The 24,750-nt window shown below is 40.3% G+C and overlaps 2 protein-coding genes and 1 long non-coding RNA gene across 9 annotated transcripts in view; 2 read left to right on the forward strand and 1 right to left on the reverse strand.

Moving 5' to 3' along the window:
- TSPAN5 (tetraspanin 5) overlaps nt 1–10,021 on the forward strand; it is an 85,117-nt gene extending 75,096 nt beyond the window's left edge. For both annotated transcript variants that reach the window (XM_085057971.1, XM_085057972.1), the window contains exons 5-8: nt 728–853; nt 3,892–3,939; nt 4,070–4,186; nt 4,742–10,021. In XM_085057971.1, the coding sequence (XP_084914097.1) occupies nt 728–853; nt 3,892–3,939; nt 4,070–4,186; nt 4,742–4,807 (357 nt within the window). In that variant the 3' untranslated portion in view covers nt 4,808–10,021. The remainder of the gene's footprint in view (nt 1–727; nt 854–3,891; nt 3,940–4,069; nt 4,187–4,741) is intronic.
- A 3,162-nt stretch (nt 10,022–13,183) lies between these two features.
- RAP1GDS1 (Rap1 GTPase-GDP dissociation stimulator 1) overlaps nt 13,184–24,750 on the reverse strand; it is an 88,323-nt gene continuing 76,756 nt past the window's right edge. For all 6 annotated transcript variants that reach the window (XM_085057966.1, XM_085057965.1, XM_085057967.1 and 3 more), the window contains 5 exons: nt 23,474–23,599; nt 22,319–22,458; nt 19,330–19,456; nt 17,923–18,051; nt 13,184–13,850 (listed from right to left, as the gene is read on the reverse strand). In XM_085057966.1, the coding sequence (XP_084914092.1) occupies nt 13,723–13,850; nt 17,923–18,051; nt 19,330–19,456; nt 22,319–22,458; nt 23,474–23,599 (650 nt within the window). In that variant the 3' untranslated portion in view covers nt 13,184–13,722. The remainder of the gene's footprint in view (nt 13,851–17,922; nt 18,052–19,329; nt 19,457–22,318; nt 22,459–23,473; nt 23,600–24,750) is intronic.
- The window catches only part of LOC146437919 (uncharacterized), a 76,970-nt gene continuing 76,186 nt past the window's right edge, over nt 23,967–24,750 (forward strand). Inside the window, exon 1 of the long non-coding RNA XR_014851591.1 lies at nt 23,967–24,384. This is a non-coding gene — a long non-coding RNA (uncharacterized LOC146437919). The remainder of the gene's footprint in view (nt 24,385–24,750) is intronic.

Raw genomic sequence — 24,750 nt, forward strand, 5'->3', positions numbered from 1 at the left:
GGTTTGTTTGTGGAGTTTTAAATTTTACATTTTTTTTAAAGTTCACATAAATGGCTTCATTGGTCTAGCTCCTTAAATGCTGTAAACCATCAGTGCTTCACTGGTGTCCAGTCCATTCTTTGTATGTTCAGCGATACACACCAATTCCTTGTGTGTTCAACATGTTTTGCCACAGACTAAGCCTGCCTTCCAGCAGTTCACTCTTTGAAGGATTCAGTAAAGGTGTTAATTGTGCAATGTGTGATGCTCAGGGAACAATGTGTTCATACTGTCCAACGTACAGCCAGGCAAAGTTCCCCCAGACTGGCAAAAGGAATAGCTGTACCAGTGTAGCCCTTGGAGCTTGGTTTTTTTGAAAATCCAGGGCCCATTAGACTGGACAAAATACTGCATTCTTGGCTCTGCTGTCCCTTGGACCTGAGCTTGTAGGCCTGTGCAACTCTGTGGTTAGCAGCTCACCCACTGGTTTCTCTCCGGAGAGCAGCATAGCAATGTGTAAACGTAACTTTATTCACATGATAACTTTGGAACACCTTGCAGGTCTGGAATGGTATTTTTAAAAAATGGCGAAACCCCCAACCAAACAAAAAAAGCCAGTTTCAATGAAAGCAGTGGGAGTCTCAGATTTTGTTTTGAAAGCTAGAGGGAAGCTGGCAGCAATGGTGCATGTTACTAATGCTGAGATTTCTGTTCTGAAATTTAAGAAGCTCTCCTTTTTTTGTTCTAGTGGCAGTGCTGTGGGGCTTTTGGAGCTGATGACTGGAACCTTAATATTTACTTCAATTGCACAGATTCCAACGCGAGTCGAGAACGCTGTGGTGTGCCATTCTCTTGCTGTACTAAAGACCCTGCTGTAAGTGACAGTCAAGAGGGTAGGATGGGTCTGCTGTTCCAATTGTAAATAACTCTTCGAGATTTTACTTTTTTTTTGTATGGAAATTGTTTGTAATTATTAACTTCCCACCAACCTGTATTCTTTTTATTCTTGCAGCTCAGCTTAACCACTAACTTTTCTGCAGTCAGCAAAAATCATAAGCTAGCTTAAATCTTCATTGTTAGTTGCGTTTATTAAAAAGAGAGAACCATGGGCTGGGCTGAACATACGTACTAATTTTAGCAAGTATGAAAAGGAGAAGCTCTTATTGAGTTGAAGGATGTGAGCTTTCAATTGAAATTCATCAGGACAGGAATCCTTAAGATCAGACACTTTAAAGGAGGTATTATTCATTATTTAATGCAGTGTCCTGAGGCTGCAGCCAGTTTGACCCAGTTTGTGCCAGGTACAGTAATGAATGACAGTCTGTGCCCTGAGGAACTGACATTTTTGCATTAGAATCTTGAGTTGGGTATGGGTGTCTTTACACACTCTTTTTTTACCTTTAAAATTACTGCCTGTCCTACAGTCACCTGAAATCAGACTTGAAAGGTCAGAAATCATTTGTGGGAGCTTCTTTTTGGTAAATTTTCATGTCTTTAAAAATATTTATAGTTTTGGATCATCAAGTGGAAAATGTCGGAGCTATGCATTGCTAGTGTGGACATGATCAAGAAGGGTAAAGCATAAAGTAAAAATAAAGTATTGGGAATCGATTCACTAATAGTGAAAGGCTTGGAACAGGGATGGGTGTGTGCATGGAAAACTGTTATATGCCTAGCACTGTATATATTTGACTTTCATACAGCTTGAAAGAAGCTGGCTTAGAGTGCTTATATTATCTAGCAATTCAGCTGTGGCTTTTTCTCCACCTGGAATGACTTATAGTTCCTTGAATGTATTAGTTGAGCACAGACTGAAGTTAGGCAAGTTGCCAAAAGGCACCTCAGGTGCTTCCTGCTTTGCTAATAATGCAATGCAGTTGCTCCTGGCATCCAGTTACTTCTTTCCCTGCCTCCTGATAAGGCACTGCCACTTGCACAAGCTGGTTTTGGTTCCTCTGCAGTGAACGTCTTCACAGTAATTTGAATCTTTCTCACAAATGTAGCTGAAAATGTTTTAATGTGATATTAAAACAAAATATAGGCTAGGCTCAAGCATTACATTATGCTTAGGATTCCCTTCACTGTTTGCCTATCTGCCCACTCACCCACACAGAAGTCATCACAACCCAGTTTTAAAAATATAGTAGTTATAAAACCAAACCAGTGACAGCAGTACAAGGTAATCCTATAAATACATAATCCATCCTAAAGTTGTCTCTTTCTCTCTCCATTGTGTAAATGGCTATGCAGTTTATTAGGGTGTGATGCAGCAACCAGAAATTCAAAGATAAATCTCATTCACTGGAAGCGGCACAACATCCTTAATGACCTTTAAAGACTGAAAATATTAATAGTCATGCATACAATTAAAATAATTGTAACCAAGCTGTGATTGGTTCAATTGCAGAGATAAACACAGGTTTATTCTGTGGGAAAGCAAATTTGTTCCTTTTACAATCAGGTTTCAGTGTTGGACTGATGAAAGCAGTTTACATGGATGCCTTACTGTTTTTAGTTTATCTTGACTCAGGAAGTGGTAAGTTTAAGGTAGGCGAAAATAAGTCTCTTAAATTTTGACTACTGTAGTTCACTTTGATGTAGTTAAGGAGGTTGAAGTGTTCCAAATTCCTGTACAGGCAAGTCTAGAAAACTTTTATTTTCATTACATTTTTCATACCTTCTTTTGGTTAACAAATTGAAGTGAGTAGGCATTCAGTACAAGGAAGAAAACTTAAAATCCGTCAGTCAGAATCTTAGGTGCTTTTACATCCTTGAAGGCTGTGGCACTTAGATCCTGGAACAGAAGCATTCATCTCATGAAGAGATACAAGTTGCTCAAATTTTGAAGTTCCATTAAGGGAATCCAGTTTAGGCAGCTGACAGAATGCGACCTGTTGTAATTCCTGCATAATGAGGAAACAGAGGAACTTTCTGTGATGATAGGAGATACTTTTTTACATATGGCTGCTTTTTAAAATCCATTTATTCACTGCCTGCCTTTCTCACTTCCCACAATTTGATTAAATTGTGGTGTCTGGTACACCTAGCTAAGATTGGCTGATTGTCTCACTTTCTTGAGTAGTCCTTCTTCTGCTCACTGGCCTTACATGATAAGCGAGTAACAATATTTTGCTGCCATTGAGGCTGATGCCAAAATTCTTGCTTCATTTTATTACCATGAAATAACTGTGTACAAAGTAAAAATACAGCTTTAGCAGCCTATGGGTAGCAGTTATTCGCTAGGGAAAGTCTGCCAGAGCCTATTTTGTTACCTGTGCTTTGGGAGTACTAAAGGAAAGGCAGTAGGAAAAAACCCTCCTTTCCCATTGGTATCAAGCTCTTATAAGAAAGAACAGGCATTAAGAACACACTACCCCATCTATTCTTTTATTCTTTGAGGTTTTTGGAAAGGAACTAGATACTGTGTGTATTTCTAGGGACATTTTCAGAAAGAACTTGCAGCTTCTGCAACAAAACTGCCCCATGTCACCTCTTCATTCTGCACAGACTGAATCCTGAAAATGGTAACTGTACTCTTGGCATATTTTTTAGTATCGACAAAACCTTTTCAGCAGAAGGTTCTTTCACTTAACATAGATGTTCCCTAGTCCCTTTACTTTGACTACTAAATGCTTGTATCTGGAACATGGAGTTCACCCAGGTGGAGAGCTGGTTTTCCCAGCTTGCTGACTGGAGAGATAAAATTGTTTTTTTGACCGTGTGCTCTTATTTGCTGCAAATAATTAATAACACAGAGTGGAAGAGGAAGGTTTTTTTAATCAAAGCAATATGCTAACCAAAGTTTGGGTGATAGTCTTATTACATACAGGACCAACTCCAGGGAGCTGGGAGAAGGTGCTTGGGAGATATTTTACTGATTGCCTCTCTTCTCTCTCTGTCTCTCCCTTCTAGGAAGATGTTATTAATACTCAGTGTGGCTACGATGCAAGGCAAAAACCAGTAAGGTTTTTTATTTTTTCCTTAATGTGGTATGTTAAGGATCTGAATCACTGTTGCAAGAGGAGATTATTCTACTGATGGTTTAGTTAAATGTAATTATCTCTGTTTTCTTCCCTCTTCTCCTTGGCAGGAAGTTGATCAGCAGATTGTTATCTACACTAAAGGCTGTGTCCCTCAGTTTGAGAAATGGTTGCAGGACAACCTTACCATAGTTGCTGGTATATTCATTGGGATAGCATTACTGCAGGTAAATATCATGTTCCATGTAACGATTTGCACAGAGGAATCCTACATAAAGTGAATATGTGAGGGGGGCAAACTGTATATGAGAACTGTAAATACAATATCAGTTGCCTGCTTGTAGGTCTTAGTGGGGGATACTAGATGTATGAGGCTTTCTTTGTGTCAAGGAATATTTAATTTTTATCAACAGGGATGCATTTTTTTCTTTTCAGCTCTCGGCAAGTTGAAACTAACACTCTTTCATATAAAGCTTATGTAGAGATTTTTAAGCCTGTACAGACCTACTGTTTCCAATGGTGCTTAAATGAGCAGCAGAGAGCCTTTAGGGTTGCTTTGAAACAAGACTAGAACTGTTAATTAACTTGAACCTGGTGCCACTATAAAAATACTGGGGTTACAGGAGTTCTGCAGGTATTCTTACTTCTTCCAACATTTACCGTTAATTTAATTTCTACCTCTGTTGTTTCTTTCACATCTAAGTTCTCTATAACCTAAGGAGTTTGCCTGTGTGAAAAGAGTTGTCCAGTGCTCCAAATGAATAAACTGTTGTCTCTTCCAGATATTTGGGATATGCTTAGCCCAGAATTTGGTTAGTGACATTGAGGCTGTCAGAGCCAGCTGGTAAAACTGCTGAAGTAACCACAACAAGACACTGGACAACCGAAACCCTCTGAAACCTCCAGTGTGTCACTCCGACACCAAGCTGTATGGACATGGGTGACAGGGAAGCCTTCTCTCCCAAGTAATCTCAAGTCTAAGTTCCTGATGTTGCAGTGAACGTGTGTTTCTCTGGAGTGGGGGAGAGAAGTGGGCTGTTGAAAATCTGCTGCTCACTGACAATTTTTTTTCTTTTAAACCACCACTTTGAAAGCTGTTGAGCCGTGAATCTCTACTGTATTCTTGATTTTGAGTAACAAGTGGACACTTTTTTAAATTGGTGTATTCAGTGAGACAGAGTTGCATCGTTGTAGTCTGTGGATATGCTGTTTATTCTTCATGTCATGAGCTCTTTGATAGCTGCCAAATATACCTGAGATGGTCTATCTCCTCACCACTCTGTAAAGGAACAATCTTCTTGTTTTCACAGCTAAACAGCTACAGGCCTAAACCCATGAAGCAGGAAGCAACTTTCTATGCATTTATTGTACAGTAAAAGAAATTGTTTTTAAAACAAGGGAATTTTTTTTTATGCAAGCTTCCAAACATCTCCCTGTAGTACTTTGAGGTTGGAATCAGCTACAGGGAGAATTGCCTAATTTTGTCAAGATCTTTCTTCCTTCTCTACCCTTGTATGAAGGGAAAGGAGTTTTATATTTGACAAACAAGGGTTGCTGCCATACCTTTGGATATGAGTCTCTAAAGGCAAGGATGGGATATAACTGTATAAATGTATGAAAGCAATGTGGATGTTGGGTCCAAGTGAAGAATAGTATTCAAAGAATGAAATATATATTAACTTAAATCAAAACTTATGTATCTGATATGGCAAAATCTTTCATTTCTCTGAAATTTAGTATAACGTAATGTATTTAGGGATCTCACTAATATTAATGCTTTGACATACTCATGCGAAGCTTGTTTCTTCAGTCTGTTCCTAGTTGAGGCTTTGGTCTTCCTTTTTTTCTTTTTCTTTTCTTTAATTCTTTTTACTTGCATGAGCTGTGGAATAAGAATCTGTGACACTCCAGTGCTTTAAATATGTGCATATGTTTTAATACAGTCTAATCCAAACTTATTTATTGATAAATGCATGTGATTATGGAAAGATCATATCCCATTCTGTTGGAAGTTGGAGAGAACAGTTTTTGCCGGAGTAAATGCTTACCTCCAGTGAAAGAATCGATGCTATAGACATGTATCTCCCTTTCTTGCTCTAAAGGCAACAAAGAACTTTCTTGAAGCAACAGAATAAAAGTCTTAAAATAGAAGCATTTCTTAGGATCAGCTAAGACAGACCCTTTTGAATTGGACACAAGAAAGCATAATATGGAAAAAAGCACAAATAGTGGAAGAAGACTTACGTCAGGCTCCATCCAGCTGAGCTCTTTTAATTTGTTCTTCTTCACTAATAATAGTGAACGTACAGACCTGACCATGGCTTGGGTAGTTTATTGCACTTTGTATAAATTTAGCTTGTTTTATGACCCTTCTCAGTATCTGTCAATACCAGTCCTGAAAACTGTGAGTTCTCTCTCAGCTCCTGCTTTGGTCAGACAGTGGCAAAGGGTGTATAGCACCTCTTTGTAAGAACAGGACACCTTTCTGAGTTGAGTTTCCTAAAATAGGAGGTCCGTGGAGTAGAAGAGATGAACACATTGCTTTCAAAGCTTCCCTGTTCTGGGGGACAGATAGAAGGCTGATCTGATGACCTGTTAAGGCCCTTTCTGGTCCTGTGACTCTTAAACAAATGAATCTATGTACCCTTGCACATTTTGCCTTTCTGTGCTTTAGATGGCCGTAGGTTTCCTCCCCTCTGAAGGCCAGTGATGGGCATGCTTGCACTTCACAGATGCCTCAGACAGACCCGTTGTCCTCCAGTCTTTGAGCATTACCTCATCCTCTCCTGGTTAACTCCCACTGACTGGCTCTGAATCAGGCAGCCTCCATATTCCTTGCTATCTGCTGTTAAAGGCCAGCCATGACTCAGAGTATTTTTTAAAGCCTTTCAAAGCAATTATAATCCACTGTCCTTAATAAAGTTGGTTCCACCTCAGCACAGTGTTATGTTTTTCTTAGCCACTCCTCAACTTGAGGAGTTACTGGTGTTTGTTTTCCCCCAGAGGGACATACCATTTTGCCTAGTAGTGGCAGGACAGAGAGATCATCAGCACCAGTGTTGCTGCACTGAGACTAAATGGTGCAGGGAGGAATCAGGAAGCGGGGTTGAGGAAATAGCCCCTCCACCAAAGATCCTTGATTGTGATCCTGGGCTTTGGTTTGGAGGGAAGACTAAAAGCCTGATTACAGAAACATTCCTTGTTGCCACTGATCTTGAATATTGCTGTTGCTGCTCTGAGCTTCTGAAGATAGCTTCATTCTTCTACTTGAATCTCTGCAGTTGTACTGTATTGGCCTTCTGTCTTGTCATGCTGTTCTCTGAGTTCCAGTCTGCTGGCTGTGCTGTTGGCAGTGTCAGACTGATAGGAGGGTAAATGCTCTGAGCTGAGCAAATCTTGTTCTCACAACTTGCATGTCTACACACAAATGTGCGACACTTCCGCTGAATCCCAGAATGACTGACTCTTCTTACAAAAACCACTAAATAACTTATTTTTCTAGAGCTCGTCAATATTGCTGCGGATGTTGATCCTTTTCCCTCCCTCATTCCCAACAGATACTTATTTACTCATTTTTGCAATTGTTTGATGGATGTGCACTGACTGTTTAGTATTAGCTGTCTATGTTATACATTTAAATCTCACATTTTTTTGTCTACAGATCAGGTAAGATGTCCTAGAAATGTCCCATCAGCAGTTACTCAGCAGCTTAGGTATCCAGTTTGGAAAGCTTGTGGGAGGCCTTGGAAATCAATATATTATTGTCAGAGCCTGTCAAATACAAGCAAACTTCTTCCAGAAAACTTTGAAAAGTTCAGGTGAGCTGCAACTAAAGCACAACTGCTGGCTACGTAGGCTCAGTGTCTAAAGCAATAAGATACAGTAGGCGCTAGGACTCCATGGCAATTTCTAGCCTGTCTGGTGTGGTGGTGGGGTAGATGTGAGTTCAGAGATGAGTCTAATTATCTTTAATGTGCAGTGGTTGTTCAGAAATTTGTTGTCAGGCTTATGGCCCTTCCGAAGTGTGAAACGGCTCTGTTTGCTGGGTGATTCCTGTGGGGTGGTGGTATTGCTAACGAGGAGTTTGGTAGCTCAGCAGCAGCACTGGCTTTAAAGCTATTTCCATATATCCCATTGAGCCCTGCCAAAAGGCATCACAATCCTTGCTCCTCTGCTTTCTAAATACCCTCTGTATTCACAGGCCTTTCTCTTGTTTGGGGTTTGGGTTGTTTTTTTTTTTTTTTTATTAATAGCCTAAGGGACAAATGTTTGATTAATCTCTTTGTGTCTGTTTTGGTAGCAGTAGGATCTCTTTGCTTAAAATCCATAATTTTGATTGTGCCCCTTAGAGTTTGGAGCTGTGGGGGTGCTTGCTCAAGTGTACTCTGTCCCGAAAGCCTTCTTCTCTCCCCTTTGAGAGAGATGCTCATTGTAGTTCTGGTGTGTAAATAGTGTTTGAAATGTAAATAGTAGCATGCAGATTTAATGATTCTTGCACATGACTGCTTTTCACCCTGAAAGTGTTTCTTGTGGATAGGAAGGGTGTCCACCGGGAGAGTTAGCTGGTGAGTCCTGAGTGGTTGTCCGGGCCGTCCCTCGCCCTGGTGGAGCAGCAGGAGCACCTCAGCTGCCTGTGCTTGTGGGTGTGCCCAGTGGGTGGGTGGCTACACCCGAGGAACGTGAAGCCCTGGCCAGCCCTTTGGGCTCTGGTTAGTGGCAGGGCCTCCTTTGCCTTTTCCCTTTGCTGCTTGGCGTTAGAACAGCGTTAGACTGTAAGTGGAGGGTTGGTTGCAGCACCTCCTACCAGTTTTGGGAGGTTGTCATGACTTGTGGCAGGGCTAAACATGGTGCTATAAGAACTGTCCTGGACATCAGTCTGTGTATTTACTACTTTAGAGCTGCCCTTAGTAAAATTGGTCTTGATTAATATGGTTGGTTACGAGAGAAACTATTGTCCGAATTTTTGATTCTGTTTCTTGCTGTGCATGCCTTTTGGGTGCATTGAAATAGCAGTCCTGCAAATACCTAGGAAAGAGATTAGACCTCAAAAGGTGTCAAGCACTGCTGAATGTTCCAGTTCGTCCCATTTTTGTTTTTTCTCTGAATCTTTTTCAGATACCCATAACAGGCGATTAAACAATAAAAAATAAATGAAATAATACTACCCTGATCCATTAGCTACCAAATTTTGCCACTTGAAAAAAAGAAATAAAAAATCTGTCTCCCTTAACATGCAATATAAGAAGTGTTGTGACTACTAGTGTGCACGAGGCAGCACTGCTAGCTGTCTTTTGTGTTTGGCAATATAAGTGTGTTAATAAAAAGTTCCATCTGTATGTGTGTTCATGTTCATGCTGTGTACATAGTAGAGATGGACCTGAATACTACCTTGAGTGCTGGGGAGATTGGGATTTGAGTTTGTGACTCAGACCCATTTCTGATGCGTATATTCCAGATTAGTTCCAGCTGAATCTTTCTCTCTGGTTCATCTGAAGGTGTACAGCAAGGTGTCAATATTTACCCTTTGTGTATCATTCCTTTTTATACGAATGTATTCTCTTGTGTTCCTTTTTTATCAGTTGTAAAATTGATTGTAAAAGCCAACTACACTTACCAATTGAAAGTATTGCTATAACAGAACTGCATGCCCAGTAGAGTTTGACTTGAGCTTTAGTTTTCTGATTTTGGACTGGTTCCCTTCAGTCTAGGAGAAAAGCATAGATCAGGTGCATAATGTATTACTTGTCATCTTTAGCATTAGACTGTGGTATTGTATCACATGCTGATCTCAATGGATGTAACTGGAGTCTACTTAGGAAGTTAATGCAACTTCCTGGTAATTCATTTTAAGCTATTGAAAATGGTCTTGGTCATGCTACTTGTGTTCTTGGGTTTTTGTTTTTTAATAGAGGCATTTTTTAGGAATGTTTTAATACACTTATGATGGACAATACAATAGTTTTAATAGTCGTGCAGTATTCTGTATTTACTTGAAGTAAATCATTTTATATGCAATTTGTTAGATAATTACAATTTTATAAATAAAATTGTGTGAAATATGATGTTGTGAATGTGTATGTACTCTTGATGTAGCACTTAACAATAGAAAGATACATTAATGGATGGAAAGTTCCTCTAGGAAAAGAATCCTACTTACTTTCCTTCAAACTGACAGGGGAAATAAATCCCCATCTCTCATATGTGTTGTAGAATACTGTGTTCTAATTAAGTCACAAAACATGCTCGTGCCACCAGTGGATGCTCTTAAGTGAATAATAAGCTAATACATGAAAGGCATGTCCCCAGATTAAGAGATCCCTTATTTGCTGTTAGTTGTTGAAGTGTCTGGCTAATGAACATGCTCTGCTTCTTTCCAACAGGTTGCTGATGTTCCTCAGGCTGCAGTGGCTGTGCTCTCCCCAGAATTATTCTGGTGACCCTGAAATGTTCAAAAGTTGTTGCTTTCCATGACAAAAATGAAATTCCCATGTTCCTTTTCAAAAATTTAAATAAGTGCAATATGTCTTTAAACAGAAGTAGTGAGAACTGGCTTACATTATTGTGCAGGTAAAAAATGGGTAATGATATCTTGGGCTATTTTGGATAGAGGAGGAAGCAGACCTTTTTTTTATTTCAAAACTTCTAGGTTTTGTACATAAAATGGCTCAGTGGTCAATTTAAAAGCATGTCTATATCCAGATTGAAGTCTAATGCTTTTTGCGTATTTCAGGCATATGACATTTATCTGTATGTATGGAAATAATTTGGCAAAATAAGTATGTAAACTGGGGACAGATGACCAACAAACACAGGAATGAAAAAAAGTTGACAAAAAAGAAGAAAGGCCAAGGGCATTGCCTGATAGATGTGACAGACTTGGATAAGTGATTTTCATGATGGAGAGGGAGACTAGGAGTGGCTGCCTGCCATCTGTCAAACTCTCAACAGACTTGCACACTGATTTTTGAAGTTGAGGCTAGTTACCATTTGTAGGAGTTTTAAAACAAATGACCTTTTGTGGGTCTCATTGTTTCATTTGACCAATGGGTGCTTTGGATGCAAGACCAATATTGTTGGGATTTGTGCCTTACCCACAGTGAAACTGCTCCTTGTAATAAGGACACTGTGAAATGTAAAAACATGGATGCTTTTCACTTTCCTGACTGGTGAGATGCTAGGCCTTGCAAAATTTGTACAGATACCAACAAGTGTGACACTTGAGGGAGGTGCTACCTGCTCTGTGCTGTGGCCATAGGGATCATTCTGGCCCAGCTTGCAGTGGCACTAAGACAAGGCCCCATGTTCAGCATTGCTGTCATAGAAACAGTCTGAGCAGCAGATGTCAAGTTTTCTTTAGATGTAATCTAGCTAGTAAACATCTAATTGGAATTACTGTCAGCAGCTTCACTTAACTTGACATCAGTCCAGTGAGTTGTGAAATGCATGTGGATAGTAACGTCCTTAGATCCCATTTGTTTTTAAAGGTGCTCAGAGGATAAATGATTTACCAGCTACATGGAAGTGACCTGCAGGCTGCAGCACACCTCAAGACAGCACAGCATTTGTGTGGCTAGATACAGTCTCTTCAATTGCCTCCTTCTACTGCAACATACACCCATCTTTGCCCTTATGTGGGCTTTCCTTCCTAGACTCAGCACAGATTTTATCTAGGAATGTAAGTAATTTGATATGCCATCCATGGAAACCATCTGAAAGTAGGGTATCAGCATTGGCCTGTGTTTATGCTTTGACAGTGGTATCCCTGATAAACATTTGGTGATAAGAATACAGCTAATGCTTAACCACAGCTCCAGTTAGACAACCAAATGGGAATTCCATCAATGTCACAACCAGTTTGTGTGAGCACTTGCAGTTTATACCAATATCAAAAGGAATAGTCTCTTTCTGGAACCAGGCAGGTTGTTGCTAACTGGCCTTTCAAATATGTTTTGGATTCTGTTGAAGTCAATACAATTTCTGTGCCTGAGAAAACTTGGCCTTGTGAGGGCCTGTGAGCTGTGATTGTAAACATGCTGGTTATGTTCAGCAGTAGTGCAGAGGTTCTATGTTATTTGGAGCCTGATGTCACGAGGCCCTGGTCTGTGTTGACAGCTCTGCACTGTCAGTGCCTTTACTGCACTAGTACTAGCAAATGCCTTTTTGAATGCGTGTTTTGTTGTTTTGTTTTTTTTTGCTGTTGTGCAGTTTGGTATTAGAGGCCTTTTCTGCATGTTTCTGGCACTGGATTAAATGGATGTGGAATCTCTGCAGTGGGAAAACTCCTGTAGCATCTACTGTGTTTTGGTACAATCTGAGAGCTTAAGCTGACTATTGAAGGCAAGTTTCTTTTCATGACCAGCTTGTGTAAATAATCCCTTTCCTCTCATGACTGGCATCTTCCTATCACAGTATCCGAGGGATAGGCAGTGGTTTCATGGAGCTGGGGATTGCATTTGTGAAGGTCAAAAGCAGTGGTTTGCAATTACCTGGCATGGGGATCTCATGGGGGCTTGGACTTTGGGTTTGCTGCCTCTGCTGGTAAGAAAAGGAACTTGAAACTTCTGAGGCTGGCACTTCACACTGGTAATGCTGAATTCACTTTAAAATGTTATAGACCTTCATGCATGGTGGGCTTGATCAAGCTAGGCAATGATATCACACAGTCCAAAATAACATCTGCTGGCTTGTACAAAACTGCCATCCCAACTGCTCCTTGTTTTGCCAAAGTGTTGTCTGCTTGTTTGCTCACTGGCATGTTATAGACCTAAAAAAGAGCAGCTGTGAGATAAGATGCTCAAATTGGCAGTTTTCCATCTCCCTTACCTAGAAAAGGAGAAGAAGGAAGTCTGTTGCATCTTCTATTTCTCACTCGATGGTCAAACAGCTGCTACAAGATAATGCCTTTAAAAATCCATCTACAAACCCTCCCCCAGTAAACAAAGAAGCAATCCCAAGCAAGCCCAGGAGCAGTCATACATACATGGCTTTATAGGATAAGGACTGTATCATGCATTGCTGCTAAAATGCACGATTGTTATGCCACACAGTGCCTCTGTGTGAGCACACACCGTGAAAGTGGCTGGAATAGTTTCCTTTTTATCTGCTCAGCCGAAAGGCAGTGATTGCATCAGGACAGAGCCAGGAACAAAACCAACTCCTCACCAGTGCACAGTGGTGCAGTCACAGCTTTTGCGTGGGATTAGAAAAAAGGACAAACCACAGGGTAAAGTGAGAGCACTGAAATTTTTATTTGTTACCTCTAGGTACCACGAGTTTGACATTAATAGGCAAGACCAGTGAATGAGCAGCAGTACATTGCATTCAAACCTGAATCTCCAAAGCACCAAAAATTGAGCTAGATTTACTTCTTAATCCTATTGTCAGCACACTAGTCTGGACTTGCTGCATCTCGTATTGTCCCTAATTTAGTAGTACATTGTTATGCAGTTAGGGGGCATGAGGAAAGAGTCAGTTGTGTAGTACCACTTCTACTCATCATAGGACTACAACATGCACATTCTACTATGTGGCCCAAGCAACAAGAATACAAGTAGAACAGTTACGGGTGGAGACAGGTTCATGTTAACACCACCTATGAATTTGTAGAAACCTTTTTGGATGGGTACCTACAGCAGTTCATCAATTTGTGTGGGAACGATACACGCATGCACAAGTGATACAGTGGAAAACATAGCAGGAGCGGCAGCAGGACGGAGGACAAAGGTGAAATCTGTGATGGGATGCACTGGAAACAAGACCTTCCTCAGCTTTCTACAGCAAGTCTCTGCTCTGTTAGCGAGGCCTGCTGGGCAACAGTTTTGTTCTCATGGCTGCGGAGTTTTGATATGACTTCTAGAAATGCCATGCTCTGCACTTCCTTTTGAAGAGGTTCTGGAAAAGGAAATATTAAAAGAAACAGTGCTTTGTATTAGGCAGAAGAACAAAAAACTGTGAGAAACTTCTCGTAAAACCTGTACACACAAGCACACAGCTGTGTGTGTACACATAATCTGTTTATTTACTTTTTTGAATTGCGTTTGAGGATAGAGAAAACTTCAGCGCCTCCAGCACACATAAACTCCATGGATTTCAGGTAATGATGAATGATGAAGTTGCTGCATAGCAGTTAAGAACATCCACCTGGATTGCCTTCCAAAACAGATGCTTAGGAAGTATTTTTAGTGAAATAATTTTTTTTGCTTTATTTTTTAAACTAGCCTGACCAAGTGAGCTGGCCTTGATAGGCTCACTGCATCATTTTTGTGTCAGCTCTTACTGATTGTGGGGGTGGTGTGAGATGGGTCCTTAATGGATGTGGCACCACCTGGTCACTGTGTGCTATCCCTTTAAACTCAGCTCTGAAGTGAATGCAGAACAACGTGGACCGTTGTCCAGGGCTGTGCATATGGATGCAGCATTTATGTTTTATTCAAAACTAGGAGCCACTGTCTGATGATTCTGATCCTGGATTGCATGGTACTTTTTATTAGTAAAGAGAGGATGGGAGCAACTCATAAAATTGAGCAATTTTGTAAGAACTCTGATGATTTTTCTCAAAGCTTTCTCTTTTTACTCTGAAACCTCAAAATTTTGATCCAAAACAGTTGTTTTTGTTTCATGCCACTCCAGTGAAATCCCACTCAGCAACAAATACTTACATATGATTTTGCTTTCCACATGCTGCTGGGGGCCTAATCTCTGAATTTCCCTGGAGAAAACAGGTGGTTACCTGTTTCAGATATCTATGCTTTATGCTGTGCTACTTACTTTTTTTTAATAGCAAACTTTGACATTAGTTCCCATCCGTACCTACTTTCTTGTTTGCATGTTTTTCGTTTTCATGCAGTTTAACCCCTACCATGTAAGAGGTGGAACCTCTCATGCTGCTGTGAACCTGAGAACCTGTATGTACAGACTGATGACAGCGAAGCTCTTGGGGTGGTTGTGCTATGCAAGCACTTCTTGCTTTCTCCTGAGATACCGACATGTTTAAACAGGCATTTCACTGTGCTTTACAGTGGCTGGTAACATCCAATTTCATGGAGATGTTTGCCTACAGAAGACTGTGCTAGCTTTGAATGCTCTGCTTTGGATGATTCTTCATTTTCCGTTGTCCTCACTTTTCTTTATCCATTCACTCAGTTGCAAGAGGAACTTCCAGATGGAAAGAATTACATAAAAAAAGGTATCTATTAACTGCTTAACACCATCTGAAGTTCAGCAAAGGCAAACACAGAGTTCTGCACCTAGGGAAGAACAACCCCAGGGCTGATCTGGGGAAAGCAGCTCTGGGGAGAAGGACCTGAGAGCCCTGGTGGACAAGCTGTCTATGAGCCAGCTGTGCCCTTGTAGCCAAAAAGAGCATTGGTATTGTGGGGTGCATTAGGGAGAACATGGACTGCAGGTCAAGGGACCTTTTACTCAGCCCTGAAGAAGTGACATCTGAAGTTCTTTATTGAGGTTCTGGGCTCCTCAGTACAAGAGGCACATGGAGCTCCTGGAGTGGGTCCAGCGGAGGATAGCAAAGATGATTACGGGACTGGAACATCTCTCACAAAGACAGGCTGAGGGAGCTGGGCCTGTTCAGCCTGGAGAAGAGACAGCTGAGAAAGGAACTCATTGATGTCTATGAAGGGAGGGTGAGAAGAGGACAGAACCAGGCTCTGGTTGGTGGTGCCAACCACTAGAACACAAGGCAAAGAGCAGAAACCAATGCACGGAAAGTTCCACCTGAACATGAGGAAGAACTTCATTACTGTGCAGTGACCGAGCACTGGAACAGGTTGCCCAGAGGTTCTGGAGTCTCCCTCACTGGAACTTTCTGGATGCAATCCTGTGCCATATGCTCAGGGATGACTCTCCCTAAGCAGGGAAGTTGGACCACTGTGGTCCCTTCCAACCCGGCTCATTCTGTGAACACACAGGTGTTGGCAACATCAAGTTAAATGTGATGCCAGATACCCCATAACAAAGCACAGTAACAATAGCAGTCACTGGAGAATTAAACCAAACCAATAATTAAACCAGTGGAACTGCTTCTAGTCTTTATCAAACTATACTGGGGTCAGTTACTTTAAAAATAACTACATAGGTCTGTTTATAGTAGAATAAGGAAACATGTAAATGCTCATGGTGTGGAGACGGTAATGAGAACAGTTTAGAGGCAACAGAACTGGGAGAGCTGTACTTTAGTATTTTCCCATTTAAAGAGCAACTGGCTCCTTGATCCTCCTCTCTTTGGTTAAAATAGTAAACCACCCCCCACCCCCAACCTTAAAAATCAGGGTTGCTCAGTTATTCTTGTGTCCTTATGATTTTACACATCTGTGTAAAAACACAGGTCTGTTCATCAGGAAGCAGGGCAGAACATGAGGTCAGTCAAATGCTGGGCCCTAACTTCCCAGCTGCATAACGCAGTAACATGCTGCTGTCCATTCTCTGGGAACAGGGTAAGGAGCCTTATGCCTAGGCAAAGCTTCCAGTGTGGTGGCAGACTGAACTCTGCCACTCGGATAACCCTGAAATACCCCCCTAAGGTAAGACTGCTCTGTACTCTGCTGGACTAGAGAGACAGCTCTTTGACTTTAAGTAACTCTTGTCAGCCTTGCAGGTGACAAGATCAAGGAAGAGAAAATGCAACCATCAGGCAGAATTTCTGAAGATGATTATTTTAGTTGGAAGCAGTGGAAACAAAGATCAAGACAGTAAGGCTGACTGTGAACTGTTGGCAAAAGGCTTTGCTCTAAAATGCATGGATAGTTCCATGAAATGGCACGAAATGGCTCAAGTAGGTGGTGAGTAACAACTAAGTTTACATGTCTTAACATTAAAGTGACTGCTTACTGGGAGCTGAGGCTTGTTAGCAAACTCTGAGCACAATCTTTGCACACTGAGATGTGTATACTTTCTAAAACCAAGTATTCCTGTAAGATGGCAGGAATACAATATCCACTTGCATGGATGTACAGGTCTCCAGAATTACACTCCAGAAATATACAGTAGGCATGGTGAACTGTTTAAGGAAAAAAGCATCTTTGTTCACAGAGACAGCACATATTTAACTATGGTAGCATTTAATCTATTAACTGAATTGCAGCAAACTAATCTCATGTGTTTCACACTTGGCAAGTTGTGCAGACAGGCTCTGAGTTTCCACCTTTCTGTAATTATTCCAATGCTTTGTCATCTTAGTTGTCTGTAAATGCCTGAAACCTTTATGGAAGGAAATTAATTCTTCCACAGATTAAATCTTTCTTAAAGAACTGAATGAAAGAAATGTAGCAGCCTCTCGAAACCTTGAATCAAATTTCCCCATGCCACCTTGCTCTTTTTTGTTTTGTGGTTTTTGTTTGTTTGCCCACACACAGGTGGGAAGGTGCAACATCAAACCACAGCCTGCTCCAACAGCCTGTAAACAGCCTGACCTTTTGCAGATGGTGAGCTCAGAGAGATGAGAGTTTAAGTGTCCAGCACTGATGTGTGCTAGTGCACGTTGTGCCTGATGGGCTGAGTGTGTGAGGGCTGTTGAGGGAAGGAGTCTTCCTAGAGAGATTAAATGTAAGGATCCTTCCTAAAGCACCATCACACATCGCTTACAGGGAACTTGCAGCTAGAAATGAAAATCAAGTTCTTGTTATCTGCATATTTGCAAGCACAATTTGATATGGTACAGTTTTAAATGCTTTTCATTTCTTTCCTGTCAAAGTTTGAGCTAGCTGCATCCTGTAAAAGCCAGGGTCAAGTTTCTGCAGTTAATATCCAAAACTGAGTCAACAGCCTCATCCTTGACATTATAAATGAACGCTACAAAGAGCCATAGTAAATGGAACCTTTCTGTGTACAGCCACTGTAAACACAGAACCAGTTGCAGTGTGTTTGCACATGCTCTGTGTTCAGCTGTAGGAGAGAAAGAACTATGTTTGCATACATAAATCTTGGGAAGCAGCCTCTCCTGAATACTCACCAGATCCTATAAGAGCACAGATCAGCACCATGGAGTTATATTTTATTTCTGGCGCACTTCTGTCATCTGAGAGCAGTCTGTGTAGAATCTGAACAAGCTGAGCATTTTCAAGATCCTTTTCAGCAGTGACTGAAATACAAGTGAAAATTTGTAAGTCTGGAAGTGCTGCTTGCTTTGATGCTTCCATGTGTTATCCCTTTATTGAAACATGATCTCTCACCAGAGTGAAAGCAGGGCTGTGGTACAGAACTCATTGGTATAAAACTCGAGCACGTATTTGATGGTATGAGGACAGGAATCACAGCTCTTGATATAAAAATGTGAAGTTGTCTAACTCCCTGAAAGGACAGTCACAGAGTTTAATGATGAAATCCAGTGTTAATGTGCAGTAAGCTGATGGAAAAGCCATGAAGCTTTCTAGCCATTTAGGCCAACACCTGGAATATTTCATGTTTTAAGACTTCCATTGCCTGAATTTGCTTTTGGAAATTCTGAGTAAATATAGATGATGTAGTTCTTGATTCCATGGTAGAGGGAGCTCTGGGTCCACTATAAAGGCTGTGGAAAACTTTTCACAGCAGTTGAGTTACTGCCTCTGTAGCTTTCTAAGATACATATATTTAATTTGGATTCAACCTTTAAATGCCTGAAGACAAGACAAAGAAATGATTCATGTGAACAGGAATATCCTTAATTTTATTTAAACAATTCCTTTATGTGCTGGCAGTAATTCAAAAGTTGAACAGAGCATTCCTGCAGTACACAATACCAAGAGATGAAATCAAGAACAAAAATAGGTAATGTTGTTTGTTTAGTTCCTTATCTTAGTTAATATGCAAGCAAATAGGATAAACAAAACCTCTGTTGATCCTTTACCTTTCTGTTTGAAAAGCTGAGGTACTACAAACGCAGGTCAAAACATGTAATTTTGTCTGCCTTCACATGGAAATGCTTGCACTTATTTCTGTGGAATTTAATGAAGATGTGCTGGGGGAATAGTCCACCTCTGTGTGTTCTCCAGTTCTTATTAGGTAAGTGGATCCTTTACTTTGATAAACTCTCTCAAAAGGGGATTAACATCCCAGTGTAGGAATGTATTCAGGTCATACAGTCTCCGGTAATTCGCCTTCTGAGTTTTACCCCAAATCTGAAAGTTAAGCTGGAGGGCCTTTCTAGATCACACCACCACCTAGCAGAGTGATGGAGCAGATCCTGTATAACCAGCACTCGTTTCCTGCATAACATGATGGATGGCCTGTCTGTGTCTGCATGAACCACCACAAATTTTCATACTACTGAAAGGCAGGTGGAAGGAGGAGGCTTTTGCACATTGCATTCTCTCTCTATGGCTTCTCTTGGGCATAGACTGGAAAAGAAACAAGTGGATTGAACTGCTGGGATACTCACCTAACTCTAGAGCTGCTATCAATGCCAGTGCAACGAGAGCTTCGTTTTGCATTATTACGTGTTCGCTGGTCGCCATGGTTACTAAATGCTTGATGCCGCCGCTCTGTACAATGGTCCTAATTACATCCTAAAATAAATAACGCAGAGATTAAAAACTTCTGCATTGCATACAAACTGTATGAAGTAAGGGGACTGTCAGGGATGCTGTATTATCTTTGGGTAGGGGTACCCCCTGGCTTTATGCACATAGAATCACTTTATCCATCAACATCCACACATGTAGGCCTACATGATCTGCTACTGCTCTGCTGTTGTAAGGTACAAATGTGTTAAACCAAGCCAGGTAAGCCATGACTAAGTTAAGACACACATGATGAACTCTTCCAGGTTATACAGTGTAACTCTCATGCTGTGCCATCTATCATTAAATAATTAGTGATTCAAAGTATCCAACAAACTATGTACTTATGGTAATGAAACACAAGAACATAGTTGCAATAAAGTTATTATATCCTTCATCTCTCTCAATGAATTTTCAGAGTTTCATCAAAATGTTCAGAGAGGTGAGAGCACAAATATTACACCTTACTACGTAACAGAAATGGTGTGTGTAAAAAGTTTAGAAATGGACAGGAAAATGAACAGTGGTCTCTTATTATGGAATTTTTCTTCAAATACAAAGCACATAAGGAAAGGGTAAGTATGGGATACCAATGTGTTGGTTTCTGTTCTAAAGCCATCTGTTGAACTGAACTGTTGTGCAGTACTGCTGCCCAGTACCTAGGAAAGTAAAATACCAACTGGGTTAAATGTCTCTAAAGAAGGTCCGAAATACACAGCTGAGATTCTGCTTTCAAGTCCAAAATTTGATCCAACTTAAGTGACAAGGGATAAAGATTTCTAGTCTCTACAGCTATTTGTTAGTTACAATTTCAAAAATGGTTGTGCACCTGATGTTTCCACTGTCTTATGTCCCAAAAATACTTGCAGAATGTTTGCCTGAAAAATGAGCTAACTTGGCATGCTGAAAGGAAGCTGTTTGAGGAAAAGCAGTTTGGGTTTTATTATTTTTTGTTTGTCCTGTGAGTGCACAAAGGTTTGAAATAGCATCTATTTCTTGAAACAAGAATCTGATTTAAATTTTTAATCCATAGTTACATTTCTATTTAAAACACACCCCCCTTTCTAACACCAGCCACAAGCCAAAACTGATTAACTAACATATGTGTTGAGAATTAATTGTTTTTTCAGTCCTTGCACAGGCTTTGCAGTGGCGTTGTTTATGCAAGGAAACAGACACAATATAATCATAATCCTTGAAAACTGAAATATTTTTAGATAATTATACTGAAGATACTAGCGGCCCAAATTACAGCCTAATGACCCAGGAACATTACATTTAAAACCTTTTCTTCTTCCTAAATGACATAATTATGCAAGCATTTAAGTATTTTTATGTTTTTCTGTACTTGCAATGATGTATTTTATGATTTTTTATTTTCTGATGGAACTCCAAAGTAGTTTTGAGACTGAGACAATCTGGGAACTGCTAAGTTCTATTTAAATTGGTGTGGAATTTTGACTGTATAAGTCTTAAGAACCAATTTGCATCTTTGATATCAAAATTTTTTATTTTGTAGGTGAACATACTTTAAAAGGCAGTACCAAACAGATGACAGCCATCAGGTTTGGTGCTAGTGTGGCTGAAATCACAGGTACCTACTCCCATTTTTTAGAATGACTAAACCAGACCATTGCCTTTGTAAATATTACTCCAAAGCATCTAAAATTAAAAGCCAAATTCAAACCTGATTTTAAGAGCCATACAGTTGTACTCATATTTAAACCTAGAGGGCAGCAAAAGCTTAAAAAAATCCCACCCTCTGCTCTGTTTTCCTATTCCCATCAAATTTCCTCTATGAGTACATAAAGCACACAAAAATTAATTCACCTGTGAAAATGCGGTTAATTTCTGCATTAATATCTATTTGATGTCATCGGTAGTGTCTCCATATTTAGAACTGAATTCTGTTTTCCTACAGAGAGCATTTATTAAATCTCACATCTGTGGTGGTGTTTGCCATCCATGCGTGCATGTTGGGGACTGTGGGGAGAGGGGGCAGAAAAAGTGAGAACTCAGAAAAATGAACCCTGATGAGTTTTAGAGACTGAACATAAAATGGAGAATGTGTATTAGACAGAGACAGTGATATTAGAAATCAGCAAAGGTTTAAATCCCTGTAAGGCCTGTTGATTTGTTTTTGGAGAGGCTCAGTATAGATCAGGCCCCCACTATGTTTTTCACTTCATAAATGCCATGGATTAATGAAGAGCTCACTGTTACAGTCCAAGTTCTCCAAATCACACTTGCTATTTAAGCTCAGTAATGCAGCCTGTGCTCATATCAGTGAACATGCTAAAGGAAGCTTGCGCCTGAAATAGCTTGTCTCCAGAGGAGATGTGTTTGTCCTTTGTAAGGCTGTTTTGTCTAATACTCTGCTGAACAAGAATGGTAGACTTGGACTGCTTAGGTAAAGGTATTTGATGTGAAGGTGGTGGGAGGGGCAGAAGAAATTTTCTTAATGGTATACCTTTTGCCATATACAAGCACGCTTTTGTTAAAAATTGGAATAAATTATCATTTCTAATGATCCATCAGAATCTTAAAACTGAAATATGCTGTAAGAACAGTAGGGAGACAGACTATTTCTGGATCTCAATTTTATATAAATATATGGCAAGATCCTAACAACTGAGTTCACTGATTCTTCATATATAGCATCATTAAAACACAGAGAATACAGCATGCTGAACTTCTGCAGGATACATTAAAAATAAAAATGAGTCAAGCCTTGGGCAGAGGAGATGTGACACATGAATACCCAAGCTGGCTCTCTAGGATTGCAAGCTGGAGGGTTGGCTACCAGCAGCAAGTACACAGGTAGTACACTTAGTTTTGACAAGCTGACCTTTTTTTCCACTAACTTACTTTTGATTTGCTGTGTCGTATAAGTGCAGAAAGTAGTCTGTTGGACTCTCCCATCACACCTGCGTGATCCTTGGCTTCACACCACTCCACCAATCGTTCCACCAGTTTTACATTTTTGCCCAGCTGCTCAGCTGCTTCTGCTACATGATGCCAGAGCCAACAACACAACAAAAAAGCTGTCACTTTTTTTAAGAAAGTGCTAGAAAAACAAGCTGGAAGTTACTAACTAGGAGGAGTTAGAAGAACTTCGCTAGCTCACACTACCAGTGGCAGAAGTCTAGGTTCAATTAAAGCAAGTAAAGCCAGTCAAAAAGGAAAAAAATCCAGAAAAACATTCATAATCCAGTTTTTAAAACAGCTTATCAGCCCAGTTAATGAAGCTTGTGCATTGATTAAGAGCAGGGAAAATACAGGTAATATCATATCCCCAGCTGAGCTATGAGTTAGCTCAAAAATGTAAAATCAGGAGGGACTGCTGCCAGAAGGGAGCACTGTGGTCAGTTAGATTAGGTTTGATAGACTGTAAGTCACGTAAGTTTCTTGAATAACTTTCTATTTCACATCTAATATTTTGCTAGAACTAGAATAGATCTTTTAAAAAATTCTGTAGGACTGAGTCAAAAATAAATACACAGCTAATTTACCTCATGAACTACTTCTGGTTTTTAGCAGACTTGTGATTTTATGAATCCTCATCCTGGAACAAGCAGTTAACTAAAAGGTGCTTTTTCTCTTTGAAATTGCAGTCTACCGATTAATAGAGTATTATCCTGTTCCAAGGACCAAGGTACAGCCAGGGAATACAGTAAGTGAACAGCAAAACAGGAGTGGTAGCTTAAAACACTCACGCCTTGTAATGTGACATTACATACTTGTAATGTGACAGTATGAAGAAGTTCAAAAGTATAAGACAGTATAAAGAAGTTCAAAGTAAATAAGCATTTGACACCTGTTTGAAGGGTCCCTGGTAGTCAGTTTAGGAGTTCTGAAAAAAAAAAATCAGAAATTCCTCTCCTTTTGCATATGTATTAGATTTATTCCATGACTTCAGGAATGAAATCTAAAAAAACTGCTTCTCTCTTTTAAGAATCTTGGCAGCATATCACAGACTGAACCAAAGAGAATCACTTAACATAGAAAACAGTTTATTTTTACCTTGTGCATCTATTAACATTCTTAATGTTCCCAGCAGCTTGAACTGAACAGGGGGCATCTCCGATCTGAGAAATTTCAATACAGCTTCTGCAACGCCAGCTGATAGCATCTTAGCCTTATTTACAACTGTGTGAATAAAGAACAGGGATTGATCTCAAGAACATTTCTGGAAGATGCAGTTTATTTCTGAGATGGTCTTGAAGCAAATTTTCAGACACGGTTTGAAAAATAGGTTGTGAGCACAGACTTCAGGAACAGTGTGCGCTGGTGATAACGGTGTTGTGGAAAAATATCACGGTTCCTGTGGAATTAAGTGCTTTTTCCTAGCATGCACATCTAATTTTCAGTGTTCAGCATGAGCACCAGCTCAGGGCTAGAGTCCTTCCCATGGTCTAGGAAAGGCATTTTCCACAAAATGCATCAGGAAGAAGCCCAGGCTAATACTTGCACCCCGAAATATGAGGAAACTTCTCTGAGTCCCTCTGCTTTTCTCACAGGCAGAGGACCTAAAGCATCTAATTAGCAGAATAACCTCTTACCCAGTTCCAGTACTTCATACAGACAACACTGTGGCCTGACATGGCTGGAGTCTGCAGTCTTTCCTTGCCTTCTCCCCCCCTCCAAACTCTTTTTCATCCCTTCCACTAGTCCCTGTTCTCCACTTCCAGAGAGCTCTCTGAAATGCATTTAAGGTGCAAACCTTGCCCAATAGTGTATTTGGAAAAAAGGCCTTATTAGGTATTTGAAACAGTTTTTTGACACACTGCTCATCACTGAGGTCAGTTATTACCTGCCCATTTCTTTCTAACAGTGTACAGGGAAGGTTGTGTGGGTCTCTGGCAGACACCCTTCAGCACAGGCTACAGGGAAGCTGACTGATGGAAGTGCAAAGAATGACTCATCTGAGAAAGGTAAGCAAATGGAATGCAGCTAAAGCTGAGTGAGTTTAGTTACATATACATGAGCATTTCTAAAAGTTATGATTTGTCAAAACTGAAAATAGTAAAATAAGAAAGTAAAATAAGAAAGACTTATTTTTGCCTTGGCACAAGAAAGCATACACAAGGGTTACAGATTTGCTTTGTTGTTTTGTGTGTGTGCTCTACCTCTATGCTTGGGTAATCAAAACTCATACAAATTAAGTTATTACAAATGACAAAATTAGCATTCAGTTTACTGCTGACAAACAGTAACTAATTGCAATAGGCTGGCTATTCTGACAGTCTACCCCCAGCTCTAATTTGGCAATTTTCAAAGTCTTAACTAAGATGCAGCGT

This window comes from Lichenostomus cassidix, chromosome 4 (genome assembly GCF_008360975.1).
Source record: "Lichenostomus cassidix isolate B80296 chromosome 4, HeHo_3.0, whole genome shotgun sequence".
Taxonomy (NCBI): domain Eukaryota; kingdom Metazoa; phylum Chordata; class Aves; order Passeriformes; family Meliphagidae; genus Lichenostomus; species Lichenostomus cassidix.